This window comes from Pan paniscus, chromosome 21, assembly GCF_029289425.2.
Source record: "Pan paniscus chromosome 21, NHGRI_mPanPan1-v2.0_pri, whole genome shotgun sequence".
In the NCBI taxonomy this organism is placed as follows: Eukaryota; Metazoa; Chordata; class Mammalia; order Primates; family Hominidae; genus Pan; species Pan paniscus.
The window spans coordinates 24,840,294-24,850,814 of record NC_073270.2 but is presented as its reverse complement, the minus strand read 5'-3'; the positions used below and the strand labels follow the sequence as shown (position 1 = coordinate 24,850,814).

The window sequence follows — 10,521 nt, the reverse complement described above, 5'->3', positions numbered from 1 at the left end:
GAGACAGGGCCCGTGGCAGCAGCAGGCTCAGGGGCGCCCTGCACTGGTGGGCTGGGAACCTGATGGAGACCATGCCAAGGGCTGGACAAGGGGACGAGCCTCCACCCTGGCCTCTCCGCAGGCCTCAGCAGCCCCTCCCACAGGCAGAAGGGTTGACACTGGGTTCTGCCCTCACTGCAAGAGCTCCAAGTGCCACATGCTGTTCTGCCCAATCTGGTGTCTGCAGGTGAGGAAAGGGCTGCCGCTGGCCCGTTTCTGAGTGTTCAGCACCTAAGGGTGACAGCACTGTCTGTCCCTACCCTCCGGGTCCTGTTTGAAAATCAAACCCATGCTCACAGGCCGATTTCTTTTTTCTTTTAGAGACAGGGTCTCACTTTGTCACCCAAGCTGGAGTGCAGTGGTGCGATTATAGCTCAATGCAGCCTCCAATTCCCGGACTCAAGGGACCTTCCTGCCTCAGCCTGCCAAGTAGCTTGGACTATAGCTGTGTGTTTTATTATTATTTTGTAGACATGGGGTCTGGCTATGTTGTCCAGGATATTCTCAAAATTCCCGGCCTCAAGCAATCCTCCCGCCTCAGCCTCTCAAAGGTTGGGATTACAGGTGTGAGGCAAGGCACCCAGCTCAGCCACAGAGCCCTATTGCATCTCTCTTACTAGGAGCAAGAGCTGACTGCCCCCTCATCCCCATTCCAGAGTGTTGGGGCTGTGTTCAGCTGAGGCCGGGCCACTGGCATGGCCCAGGGAGTGGGATCATTCACTGCTGCCCCAAATCTGAGATCATTCCATCTTGACAAGACTTCCTCATCCAATCCCTTTACTTGACAGCTGGGGAAACCAATGCGCACGGAGCACCCCCGGCTCACTCAGGGTCTCAGAGCTGATCCATGAGCAGAGGCTGAGATCCTGGGATCTTGTCCCCCAGCCTCCCTGCAAGCTTACTCCCTTTCTGCTGGAAGAGATGGGGCCGGACCTCGACCAGCAGCCTTAGCCTGGACATGACTGTGCTCATGCAGGTATTGAGGCCGAGATGCCCCGGCATCATATGTTTTTCTTTTCTTTTCTTTTTTTTTTTTGAGATGATGTCTCAAGCTGTCACCCAAGCTGGAGTGCAGTGGCATGATATTGGCTCACTGCAACCTCTGCCTCCCAGTTAAAGTGATTCTCCCGCCTCAGCCTTCCAAGTAGCTGGGCCTACAGGCTTGTGCCACCACGCCTGACTAATTTTTGTATTTTTACTAGAGACGGGGTTTCCCCATGTTGGCCAGGCTCGCGTTGAACTCCTGACCTCAGGTAATCCACCTGCCTTGGCCTCCCAAAGTGCTAGGATTACAGGCATGATCCATGGCATCACTTAAATGTAGTGAGAGGCCAGGTATGGTGACTCATGCCTGTAATCCCAGTACTTTGAGAGGACGAGGCTGTCAGATCACCTAAGGTCAGGAGTTCGAGACCAGCTTGGCCAACATGGTGAAACCGTGTCTCTACAAAAAGATAGAAAAAAATATCCCTGCATGGTGGTGAGTACCTGTAATCCCAGTTACTCAGGAGGCTGAGGCATGAGAATCGCTTAAACCTCGGAGGTGGAGGCTGCAGTAAGCTGAGATGGCGCCACTGCACTCCAGCCTGGGTGACAGAGCAAGACTTTGTCTCTAAATAATTAAATAAATAAATATGGCCGAGCATGGTGCCTTAGACCTGTAGTCCCAACACTTTGCGAGGCTGAGGCAGGTGGCTCATGAGGTCAGGAGCCCGAGACCAGCCTGGCCAAGATGGTGAAACACTGTCTCTACTAAAAATACAAAAATTAGCCAGCTGTGGTGGCAGGCACCTGTAATCCCAGCTACTTGGGACACTGAGGCAGGAGAATTGCTTGAAACTGGAAGTCAGAGGTTGCAGGGAGCCGAGATTGCACCACTGCAGTCTAGCCTGGGCGATGGAGCAAGACTCCATCTCAAATAAATAAATTAATAAATACAGAGCAAGATTCCATCTTAAATAAATAAATAAACATACACCTGTAATCCTAGCACTTTGGGAGGCTAAGACAGGTCGATCACCTGAGGTCAGGAGTTCGAGACCAGCCTGACCAATATGGCAAAACTCCATCTCTACTAAAAATACAAAAATTAGCCAGGCGTTTTGACATGTGCCTGTAGTCCCAGCTACTTGGGAGGCTGAGACAGGAGAATTGCTTGAACCCAGGAGGTGGAGGTTGCAGTGAGCCGAGATCTCGGCTGCACTTCAGCCTGGGTGACAGAGTGAGACTCTGTCTCAAAAGGAATTAATAAAATACAAAATTAAAAAAAATGTAGTAAGATTGCAGAGTCGTGCCGCAGAAGCGTGCTGGTCCTATCCATGTAGTGAAGGCTGATTTCATACACAAATGTCACAAGAACTTTTTTTTCTTTTTCTTTTTTTTTGAGACGGAGTCTCGCTCTGTCACCCAGGCTGGAGTGCAGTGGCACGATCTCAGCTCACTTCAAGCTCTGCCTCCCGGGTTTATGCCGTTCTCCTGCCTCAGCCTCCCGAGTAGCTGGGACTACAGGCCTGTGCAGCAGATGCTGGGGGGCCACTAGGCCCAGGCAGTCTTGGGACTTGTGTCTCTCCTGCTGTGCATCCATACTGGGTGCTTTAGAAATGGCAGGCAGACCAGAAGCCCCTGTTGCAAGTGAGGACAAAGTGTGGGAAGGCCATGAGGGTCTGCAGTCCGAGATGGCCTTGTCCTCAACCTGCAGTGCACTGCTGATGCACTGGAATGCCGCCTCCTTCTCCCGGTCCAGGTCTTCAGCAGTGACCCGGTACCCCAGCTCTAAGGGAGGTGGCAGCATCAAAGGCTCCCCTCGCCTGCGTGGCAGCAGCGGAAACTTGTGTATACTGGGCCTAGAGGCCTCGGATATGGAGGAGTCATTCCTGAGGGTGAGTGTCTGCCCTGGTGCTATATCTGCTGCCTTTTCACACTGGGTGTGACCCGAAGAGACAGCCTGAGGCCTGTCCTCACTCACTGTCTTTGAGGAACTGAGGGTCAGCTGGCTGTGGGATGAGGCTGGTCCCCTCCTCCGCTTTAGCCCCGGCAAGCCTCCCGTGGAGCTGCAGGAGCTGGAGATGGCATTTCGTTTGGTGCACGAGCTCGTCCAGTTGGTCTGGGATGTCTGGTTATATCTGATTTCTGACCTCTGGGCATGGAGGTCTGTCTGCAGAGGCCCAGGCCTGGGCACAAAGGGAGAGAGGCCTCCATTGTCCCTCAGGGGCCGAAATGCAGACCGTGCATCCCTCGTGACCTCGGGGACCCTTCTCTGATCATCAGGATTCTCTTGGACTCTAGGGTCCTTGTCCTGCTCAGGCATCCCTGCCCCGCTCTCCTTGAGGGCCGTCAACACTATCTTCCCTGGACACAAGTCTGGGGACAGCCGGGTGTTTTGGACCCCAAAGGGGTGACTCCCGGCTCCTGGGCCCCACAGAGAGTCCTTGTGCTCAGTGGAGTGGCTGAGCTGGAGGATGCCCTGGAACTCAGAGCACACAGCACTGGCTTGCTGTGGTACCTGTGCAATCAAATTGAAAGCAGGATCCCAGGAAGGAACGCAGGGCTTGCAGGATCACGGAAAACCTTCTTAGAGTTGTCTTGACACCACTGATGTCAAGTGTCTGGGTGCTTGTAGGATGGCCTGCCACTCAGTCCACGGGCAGGAGCAACGGGGAGATCCCACAAGCAAAGTGAACTGGGGGATGGGCTGAACGGGCTCCAGGTAACTGAGCCCTACTGGCAGGTCCGGCCTGGGCCCGAACAGGAAGGAGGGGCACAGAGTGCCCAGGTAACCGCTCCTGGGAGCAGTGGGGAACCGTCGGTTGCTTGAACTCTCGAGAGCTGGGCTCTGAGCGTCCTCCTCCAGCCGCCAACTCGGCCAAAGGCTAAGCCAGCAGTTTCTTCTGTTGCCGGGCAATGCGCCTTTTAAACCTGAGGGAGTGGGCGCGTGAGCACTTAATGGCGCCCGTGACAGAGCGAGCTTAACGGATTAATAAGCGCAGCCAGGTACCCGCACAAGGCACTTGCTGGCAATGGCGGGAGGCGGACGTGGGGGGTCATGCAATAGGTACTGGAAGGCGAGACACGGGCACAAAGGTCGCGGGAGGAACAGGTGCCCACAATGGCGGCAGATCTGCCCGTGGATCACTGAAGATTCCTGCTCTCCTGCTGAGGTGGAGATTGCAGTGAGCTGAGATCGCACCATTGCACTCCAGCCTGGGCAACAAGTGCAAAACTCAGTCTCCAAATAAAGAAAGAAAAAGAAAAAATAGAGGCCGGGCGTGGTGGCTTATGCCTATAATCCTAGCACTTTGGGAGGTCGGGGCGGACGGATCACGAGATCAGGAGTTGGAGACCAGCCTGGCCAACATAGCGAAACCCCGTCTCTAGTAAAAATACAAATTTAGTCAGACATGGTGGCATGCGCCTGTAGTCCCAGCTACTCCGGTGGCTGAGACACGAGAATCACTTGAACCCGGGGGTGGGGAAGGGATTGTGATGCGCCGAGATCGCGCCACTGCACTCCAGCCTGGGCAACAGAGCCAGACTCTTTTTTTTGAGATGGAGTCTCCCTCTATCGCCCAGGCTGGATTCCAGTTGCCTGATCTCGGCTCTCCGCAAGCTCCGCCTACCGGGTTCACGCCATTCTCCTGCCTCAGCCTCTGGAGTAGCTCGGACTACAGGCGCCCGCCACCACTCCCGGCTAATTTTTTGTACTTTTAGTAGAGACCGTGTTTCACCGTGTTAGCCAGGATAGTCTTGATCTCCTGACCTCGTGTTCAGCCCGCCTCAGCCTACCAAAGTGCTGGGATTAAAGGCGTCAGCCACCGCGCCGGGCCGAGACTCTGTCTTAAAAAAAAAGGCCGGGCGCGGTGGCACTTTGGGAGGCGGAGGCGGGCGGATCACGATGTCAGGAGTTGGAGACCAGCCTGGCCAACATAGCGAAACCCCGTCTCTACTAAAACTACAAAAAATTAGCCGGGCGTGGTGGCGGACACCTGTAGTCCCAGCTACTCCGGAGGCTGAGGCAGGAGAATGGCGTGAACTCGGGAGGCGGAGCTTGCAGTCACCCGAGATCTCACCACTGCACTCCAGCCTGGGTGACAGTGCGAACCTCCACCTCAAAAAAAAAAAAAAAAAAAAAAAAAAAGAGAGACAGAGACAGAGAGAAAAAGGTTTATTGATTTAATGTACTTTTATGCCTGTGTTCTTCAATTTGCTTAGGAAAGACCCACACTTGAGAGCTGGGACTATGGCCCTGATTGTGGACATGAAATATGTGGTTTCTTGCAAAAACTAGACACTGAATAATTACGATTTAGTTGAGCTAGAAATCCATTTGGTTTCTTCCATATTTTTCCAAAATTTTCATCCTTTTTTTTTTTTTGACATGGAGTTTCGCTCTTGTCTCCCAGGCTGGAGTGCAATGGCGCGATCTCAGCACCTGCTGGCAATGGCGGGAGGCTGGGGGACGCCCGCGGGATAGGTACTGGAAGGAGAGGCGCGCGCACAGAAGACTTGGGAAGACCTGGCGCGCACAATGGCTGCAGATCCGCCAGTGGATCACTGAAGATTCCTGCTCTCCTGCTGAGGCGGGGATTGCAGTGAGCTGAGATCACACCATTGCACTCCAACCTGGGCAACAAGAGCGAAACTTCGTCACACACACACAAACACACACACACACACACACACACACACACACACACACACGAAAGAAAGAAAGAAAAAATAGTGGCCAGGCGTGGAGGCTCACGCATCCCAGCACTTTGGGAGGTCGGGGCGGGCGGATCACGAGATCAGGAGTTGGAGACCAGCCTGGCCAACATAGTGAAACCCCGTCTCTAGTAAAAATACAAATTTAGTCAGACATGGTGGCACGCGCCTGTAGTCCCAGCTACTCCGGCGGCTGAGACAGGAAAATCACTTGAACCCGGGGGCGGGTAAGGGATTGTGATGCGCCGAGATCGCGCCACTGCACTCCAGCCTGGGCAACAGAGTCAGACTCTCTCTCTCTCTCTTTTTTTTTTTTTTTTTTTTTTGAGATGGAGTCTCCCTCTGTCGCCCAACCTGGATTCCAGTGGCCTGATCTCTCGGCTCACCGCAAGCTCCGCCTACCGGGTTCACGCCATTCTCCTGCCTCAGCCTCTGGAGTAGTTGGGACTACAGGCGCCCGCCACCACACCCGGCTAATTTTTTGTATTTTTAGTAGAGACAGGGTTTCACTGTGTTAGCCAGGATGGTCTCGATCTCCTGACGTCGTGATCCGCCCTCCCAAAGTGCTGGGATTACAGGCCTCGGCCTCCCAAAGTGCTGGGATTACAGGCGTGAGCCACCGCGCCCGGTGTTGAAACTCCCTTGAGGCATTTTCTTCGACCTTCGGGTCCATCCTCTCTGTCTCCTCCTTGACCTCCTCATCTCCTCCTCGCCACTGCCTTGGGGACCTTGGCCAGGCTCATGGCATCCAGCAGCCACTCAATGTCAATACCTCCATGTTCATCTCTCAGCCCGCCCTTGCCCGTGAACCCATGCTTATTTATTTATTTTTTTATACGTGCACCCATGCTCTTCAGGTCTGATGAAGTATCCAAAATCAAGCTCCTGACCATCCCCAAACCGGCCCCTTCTGCAGGGTTTACCTTGCTAGTCGGCGCCATCCTTGATTCTTCTCTTTCTCCCACCCAGGCCATCATCTCTTGCCTGGTTGATACCCACAGCCTCCCCTTTGGACTTTATCCTTATCCCCGTCATAGCTGCCAGAGGGACCCTGTGAAAACACTCCCCAGCCTGCTCATTCCTCTGCCCTAAGCCTGCATGGCACAGAGCAAAAGCCAGTTGTTATGGGACCTAGGAGGTCCTGTGGGATGGGCCCCAGCCTGCATCTTCATCCTTTTCTCCCCACCCCACTCCATTCACTCTCTGCCTATCGCTCACCAGCCTATACCACCTGCCTCAGGGCCTTTGCACTGACCATTTAGGCCACATTCCAGGCTCTTTTCACACGTTGCCTCCTCTGAGAAGCCCTCCCTGACCACTCTGCCCATACCTCATGCCTCTTGATTCCCCTTACCTGGCTTGTGGTTTCAGCACTTTCGCTGTGTGTGTTTGTTTTTCTTGGCATGAGGGCAGGACCTAAGTGTCTGTTTCCTGTTGATTCCCCAGTGCCAGGCATGCAGTGCAAACTCTAGAAATATTTTTTGCATGAAGGAATGAGTGATTGAATGCAGCAAGGGTCTGGAGGCTGAGGACCAGGCAGACAGACATTCAGAGTTGCTGGAACGCGACAGAGACAGGGAGTCAGACTGGTCATGCAAGGTCCTGGGCCTGCCCTTGGGTCCTGGGGAGCCACGGAAGGTTGTGGGTGCCAGAGGGTTGTGGTCAGAGCCACAGTCAGGAGCCTTCTGAGACCTGTGCCCCCTCCCCACCCTCCCTCCCCACCTCCTCAGGCCAGCTCTGGGGTCTCGGCAGGTGGTCCACAACATGACCTCCGAGTTCTTCTCCGCCCAGCTCCGGGCCCAGATCTCTGACGACACCACTCACCCGATCTCCTACTACAAGCCCGAGTTCTACATGCCGGATGACGGGGGCACTGCTCACCTGTCTGTCGTCGCAGAGGACGGCAGTGCTGTGTCCGCCACCAGCACCTTCAACCTCTAGTAGGGGCTGCTGGGCTGCCTGGGTGGGAAAGGGCCAGGGGAGGGTGGCCCAGGGACTGCCCACTTATCCAGTAAGGTGGCTCCATCACCTCTTTTCCTGGTGGGAAACTGAGGCCCAACCTTGGTAGCTTATCCTGAGCCTCTCAGTGAGTATGTTTGAGCCTCAGTGGGTGGATAGGGACCAGGCTGGGCCAGGCAAGGTCGGGCACTGTCTGACCTGGCTGGGCGGTAGCTTTGGCTCCAAGGTGCGCTCCCCAGTCAGCGGGATCCTGCTCAATAATGAAATGAATGACTTCAGCTCTACCAGCATCACCAACGAGTTTGGGGTACCCCCCTCACCTGCCAATTTCATCCAGCCAGGTATGGGGTGGAGGTCCGGGGGTGGGGGACTGGGGTGGAGAGGGGCGGGTGTCCTGGGCAGGCAGCTGACGGGCATCCCTGTCTTCTCCCATCGGCCGCAGGGAAGCAGCCGCTCTCGACCATGTGCCCGACGATCATGGTGGGCCAGGACGGCCAGGTCCGGATGGTGATGGGAGCTTCTGGGGGCACGCAGATCACCATGGCCACTGCACTGGTATGTGTCACACCTTTTCTCCCTGGCCGTGCCCACCCTGCACAGCACCCAAGCCATGCTGATCACACTCCCATGCCCCAGGCCATCATCTACAACCTCTGGTTCGGCTATGACGTGAAGTGGGCCGTGGAGGAGCCCCGGCTGCACAACCAGCTTCTGCCCAACGTCACGACAGTGGAGAGAAACATTGACCAGGTGGGCTGGGGGTTGGAGAAACTGAGTCACGGTGTGGGGCCCCAGGGCATCCTGGGCTGGAGGCCTCGATCATCACAGAGTGGACAATGGTTGGTGTCCTCTCTCTAGTGCCTGGGCCATCTGGAGCCCCTGTGCCATGAGGGCCAAACCCCTTGCTCCAATGAGACCCAGCAGGCCCCAACCTGCTCTTCCTGATGACCTGGCCTGAAATGGCACCACCTGGGCTGAGGCCTGTGACCACACAGCTGTGGTTCAGGTGGCATCTGGAGCCCTGCTCAGGCTTCCCCTCTCCTCCCACCCCCAGGAAGTGACTGCAGCCCTGGAGACCCGGCACCATCACACCCAGATCGCGTCCACCTTCATCGCTGTGGTGCAAGCCATCGTCCACATGGCTGGTGGCTGGGCAGCTGCCTCGGACTCCAGGAAAGGTGGGGAACCTGCTGGCTACTGATTGCTCCAGGCGGACAAGGCTGACAAGCAATCCAGGGACAAAATACTCACCAGGACGAGGAAGAGGACTTTGGGGGACAGGCTTCTCCTGTGAGCAGCAGAGCAGCACAATAAATGAGGCCACTGTGCCAGGCTCCAGGTGGCCTCCCTGGCCTGTCTCCCCACTCTCTGGGCCTCAGTGTATTGTGTGTGAAATGGAGCCATCTGGCTGGGGAGGAACAGAGAGGTGGGATTCGGAGATCTTCACAGTGCGGGCACTGGAACTAGCCTCAGCATCTTCAGCATGGGGAGAGCCAGGCACATGGCTGGGGGCCAGGGAAAGGTTCACAGCAAGCCCTGCTCCTTTCCACCCTGATCCCTTGGACTTTGGGGCCAGGCCCTCCCTTACTGGGGCTGGGCAGTGACACTACCTAGGATCAGCCACCAGGGGGTGCCACGACCCTGGCACTTTCTTAGGCAGAGGGTGGCCAGCTGATGCTGGGAACCCGGGCACCTTCTCAGACCCGTAGGCGTCCAGCTCACCCTGCCGAGGACACTGGATGTGAAGCTGAGGTCCGAGGAATGGGGACTGGGCAACAGGCTGCAGGAAAACATCTCGATCAGAGCCACGCCCCTGGGGGGTTTCCAAGAGCAAGCCCAGAGTGAAACCCAAGCTTGTGATCCTCTCCAGAGGGAGGCCTGGTTCTCAGGGAACAGCAAACGGGAAGATGTCCCCAGATCCCAGGGATCAGGGCTTGGACCAGCCGGGGACGCAGCCCAGAGGGAGTGGGTCCAGAAGGAAACAGCTAGACACAGCAGCCTTCACCATCCGCAGCCCCTCCAGGCCTCCCTCAGGGCCTGCTCCCTCCTCTGTGCACAGTTCCAACACCTGGGGCAGGGTTCTGGGAAGGGCTGGTGGAGGTGGGCTGGTGGGAGGCGGTGATCACAGCCCAGCACCTGGATATCACCAGGGGCACTGGGGCCAGGGGCCAGGTGAGGCCAGGTCGGGGCTATCCTTCAGGAGCCCCGAAAACCTGGTGATTCCAAAGGGCCCATAGATAAACAGGGTTTTATGCCTGTGGAGTCAAGTCCCACTGGGTCTGAGCTCTGGAGGGCTGTGTCTCTGGGGCTCTGCAGGGGTGAGACGGAGGTGGGCTCAAATGGTGTACAAGTCATTCCTCAATCCTTATTTTATTTATTTAATTTTTTTTTTTAAATTAAACCAATAGAGATGGGGTCTCACTATGTTGACCAGGCTGGTCTTAACTCCTGACTTCAAGCAGTCCCCCCATCTCAGTCTCCCAAAGTGCTAAGATTACAGGGGTGAGCCACTGCACCCGGCCTCAATCCTTATTTCGGCCTGAGAGGAAAGGCCGTGGCCCCATTTGCAGGGGAGAAGACTGAAGCTGGAGGGGCAGGCCTTGCTCTGGGTTGCACAGCAGCAAGAGAAGTGGGAGCTGGCCACGAGGCTTCCTCGACTCGACACACTGGTGGGGTACACCCTAGTTCTCCAGGTCCCATGGGGCTCAGCCCAGGACTACCTCGGGGGGTGAGGGACTTAAATCCTCTCCTTCATTCTCATCGCCCCTTCCCCCATCATTTCCTGAGGAAGGACATTCAGGGACCTGAAGGAGTGGCCTGCCC

At 55.9% G+C, this 10,521-nt stretch overlaps 2 protein-coding genes across 6 annotated transcripts; one reads left to right on the top strand and one right to left on the bottom strand.

Annotated features, from left to right (window-relative positions):
* Positions 1 to 2,047: 2,047 nt before the first annotated feature.
* On the bottom strand, positions 2,048 to 6,680 carry LOC117977286 (putative POM121-like protein 1). Its single transcript, XM_055104687.1, has 2 exons — positions 6,663 to 6,680; positions 2,048 to 3,541 (listed from the first exon to the last, which is right to left on the bottom strand). The coding sequence occupies exons 1-2, from the start codon at positions 6,678 to 6,680 to the stop codon at positions 2,477 to 2,479; spliced, it is 1,083 nt and encodes a 360-aa protein (XP_054960662.1). The 3' UTR covers positions 2,048 to 2,476.
* GGTLC1 (gamma-glutamyltransferase light chain 1) lies at positions 3,147 to 9,065 on the top strand. 5 transcript variants are annotated; one of them, XM_055104529.1, is made up of 7 exons: positions 3,147 to 4,029; positions 7,186 to 7,338; positions 7,531 to 7,679; positions 7,912 to 8,039; positions 8,141 to 8,253; positions 8,335 to 8,448; positions 8,753 to 9,065. In XM_055104529.1, exons 3-7 carry the CDS (start codon positions 7,594 to 7,596, stop codon positions 8,897 to 8,899), a joined length of 588 nt encoding a protein of 195 aa, XP_054960504.1. In that variant the 5' UTR covers positions 3,147 to 4,029; positions 7,186 to 7,338; positions 7,531 to 7,593; the 3' UTR covers positions 8,900 to 9,065. The 5 variants fall into 5 exon arrangements, with proteins under 5 accessions (XP_054960504.1, XP_034803271.1, XP_054960503.1 ...); XM_034947380.3 differs by having other exon boundaries at positions 7,470 to 7,679; positions 8,753 to 9,062; XM_055104528.1 differs by having other exon boundaries at positions 7,492 to 7,679; positions 8,753 to 9,061.
* Positions 9,066 to 10,521: the final 1,456 nt, after the last annotated feature.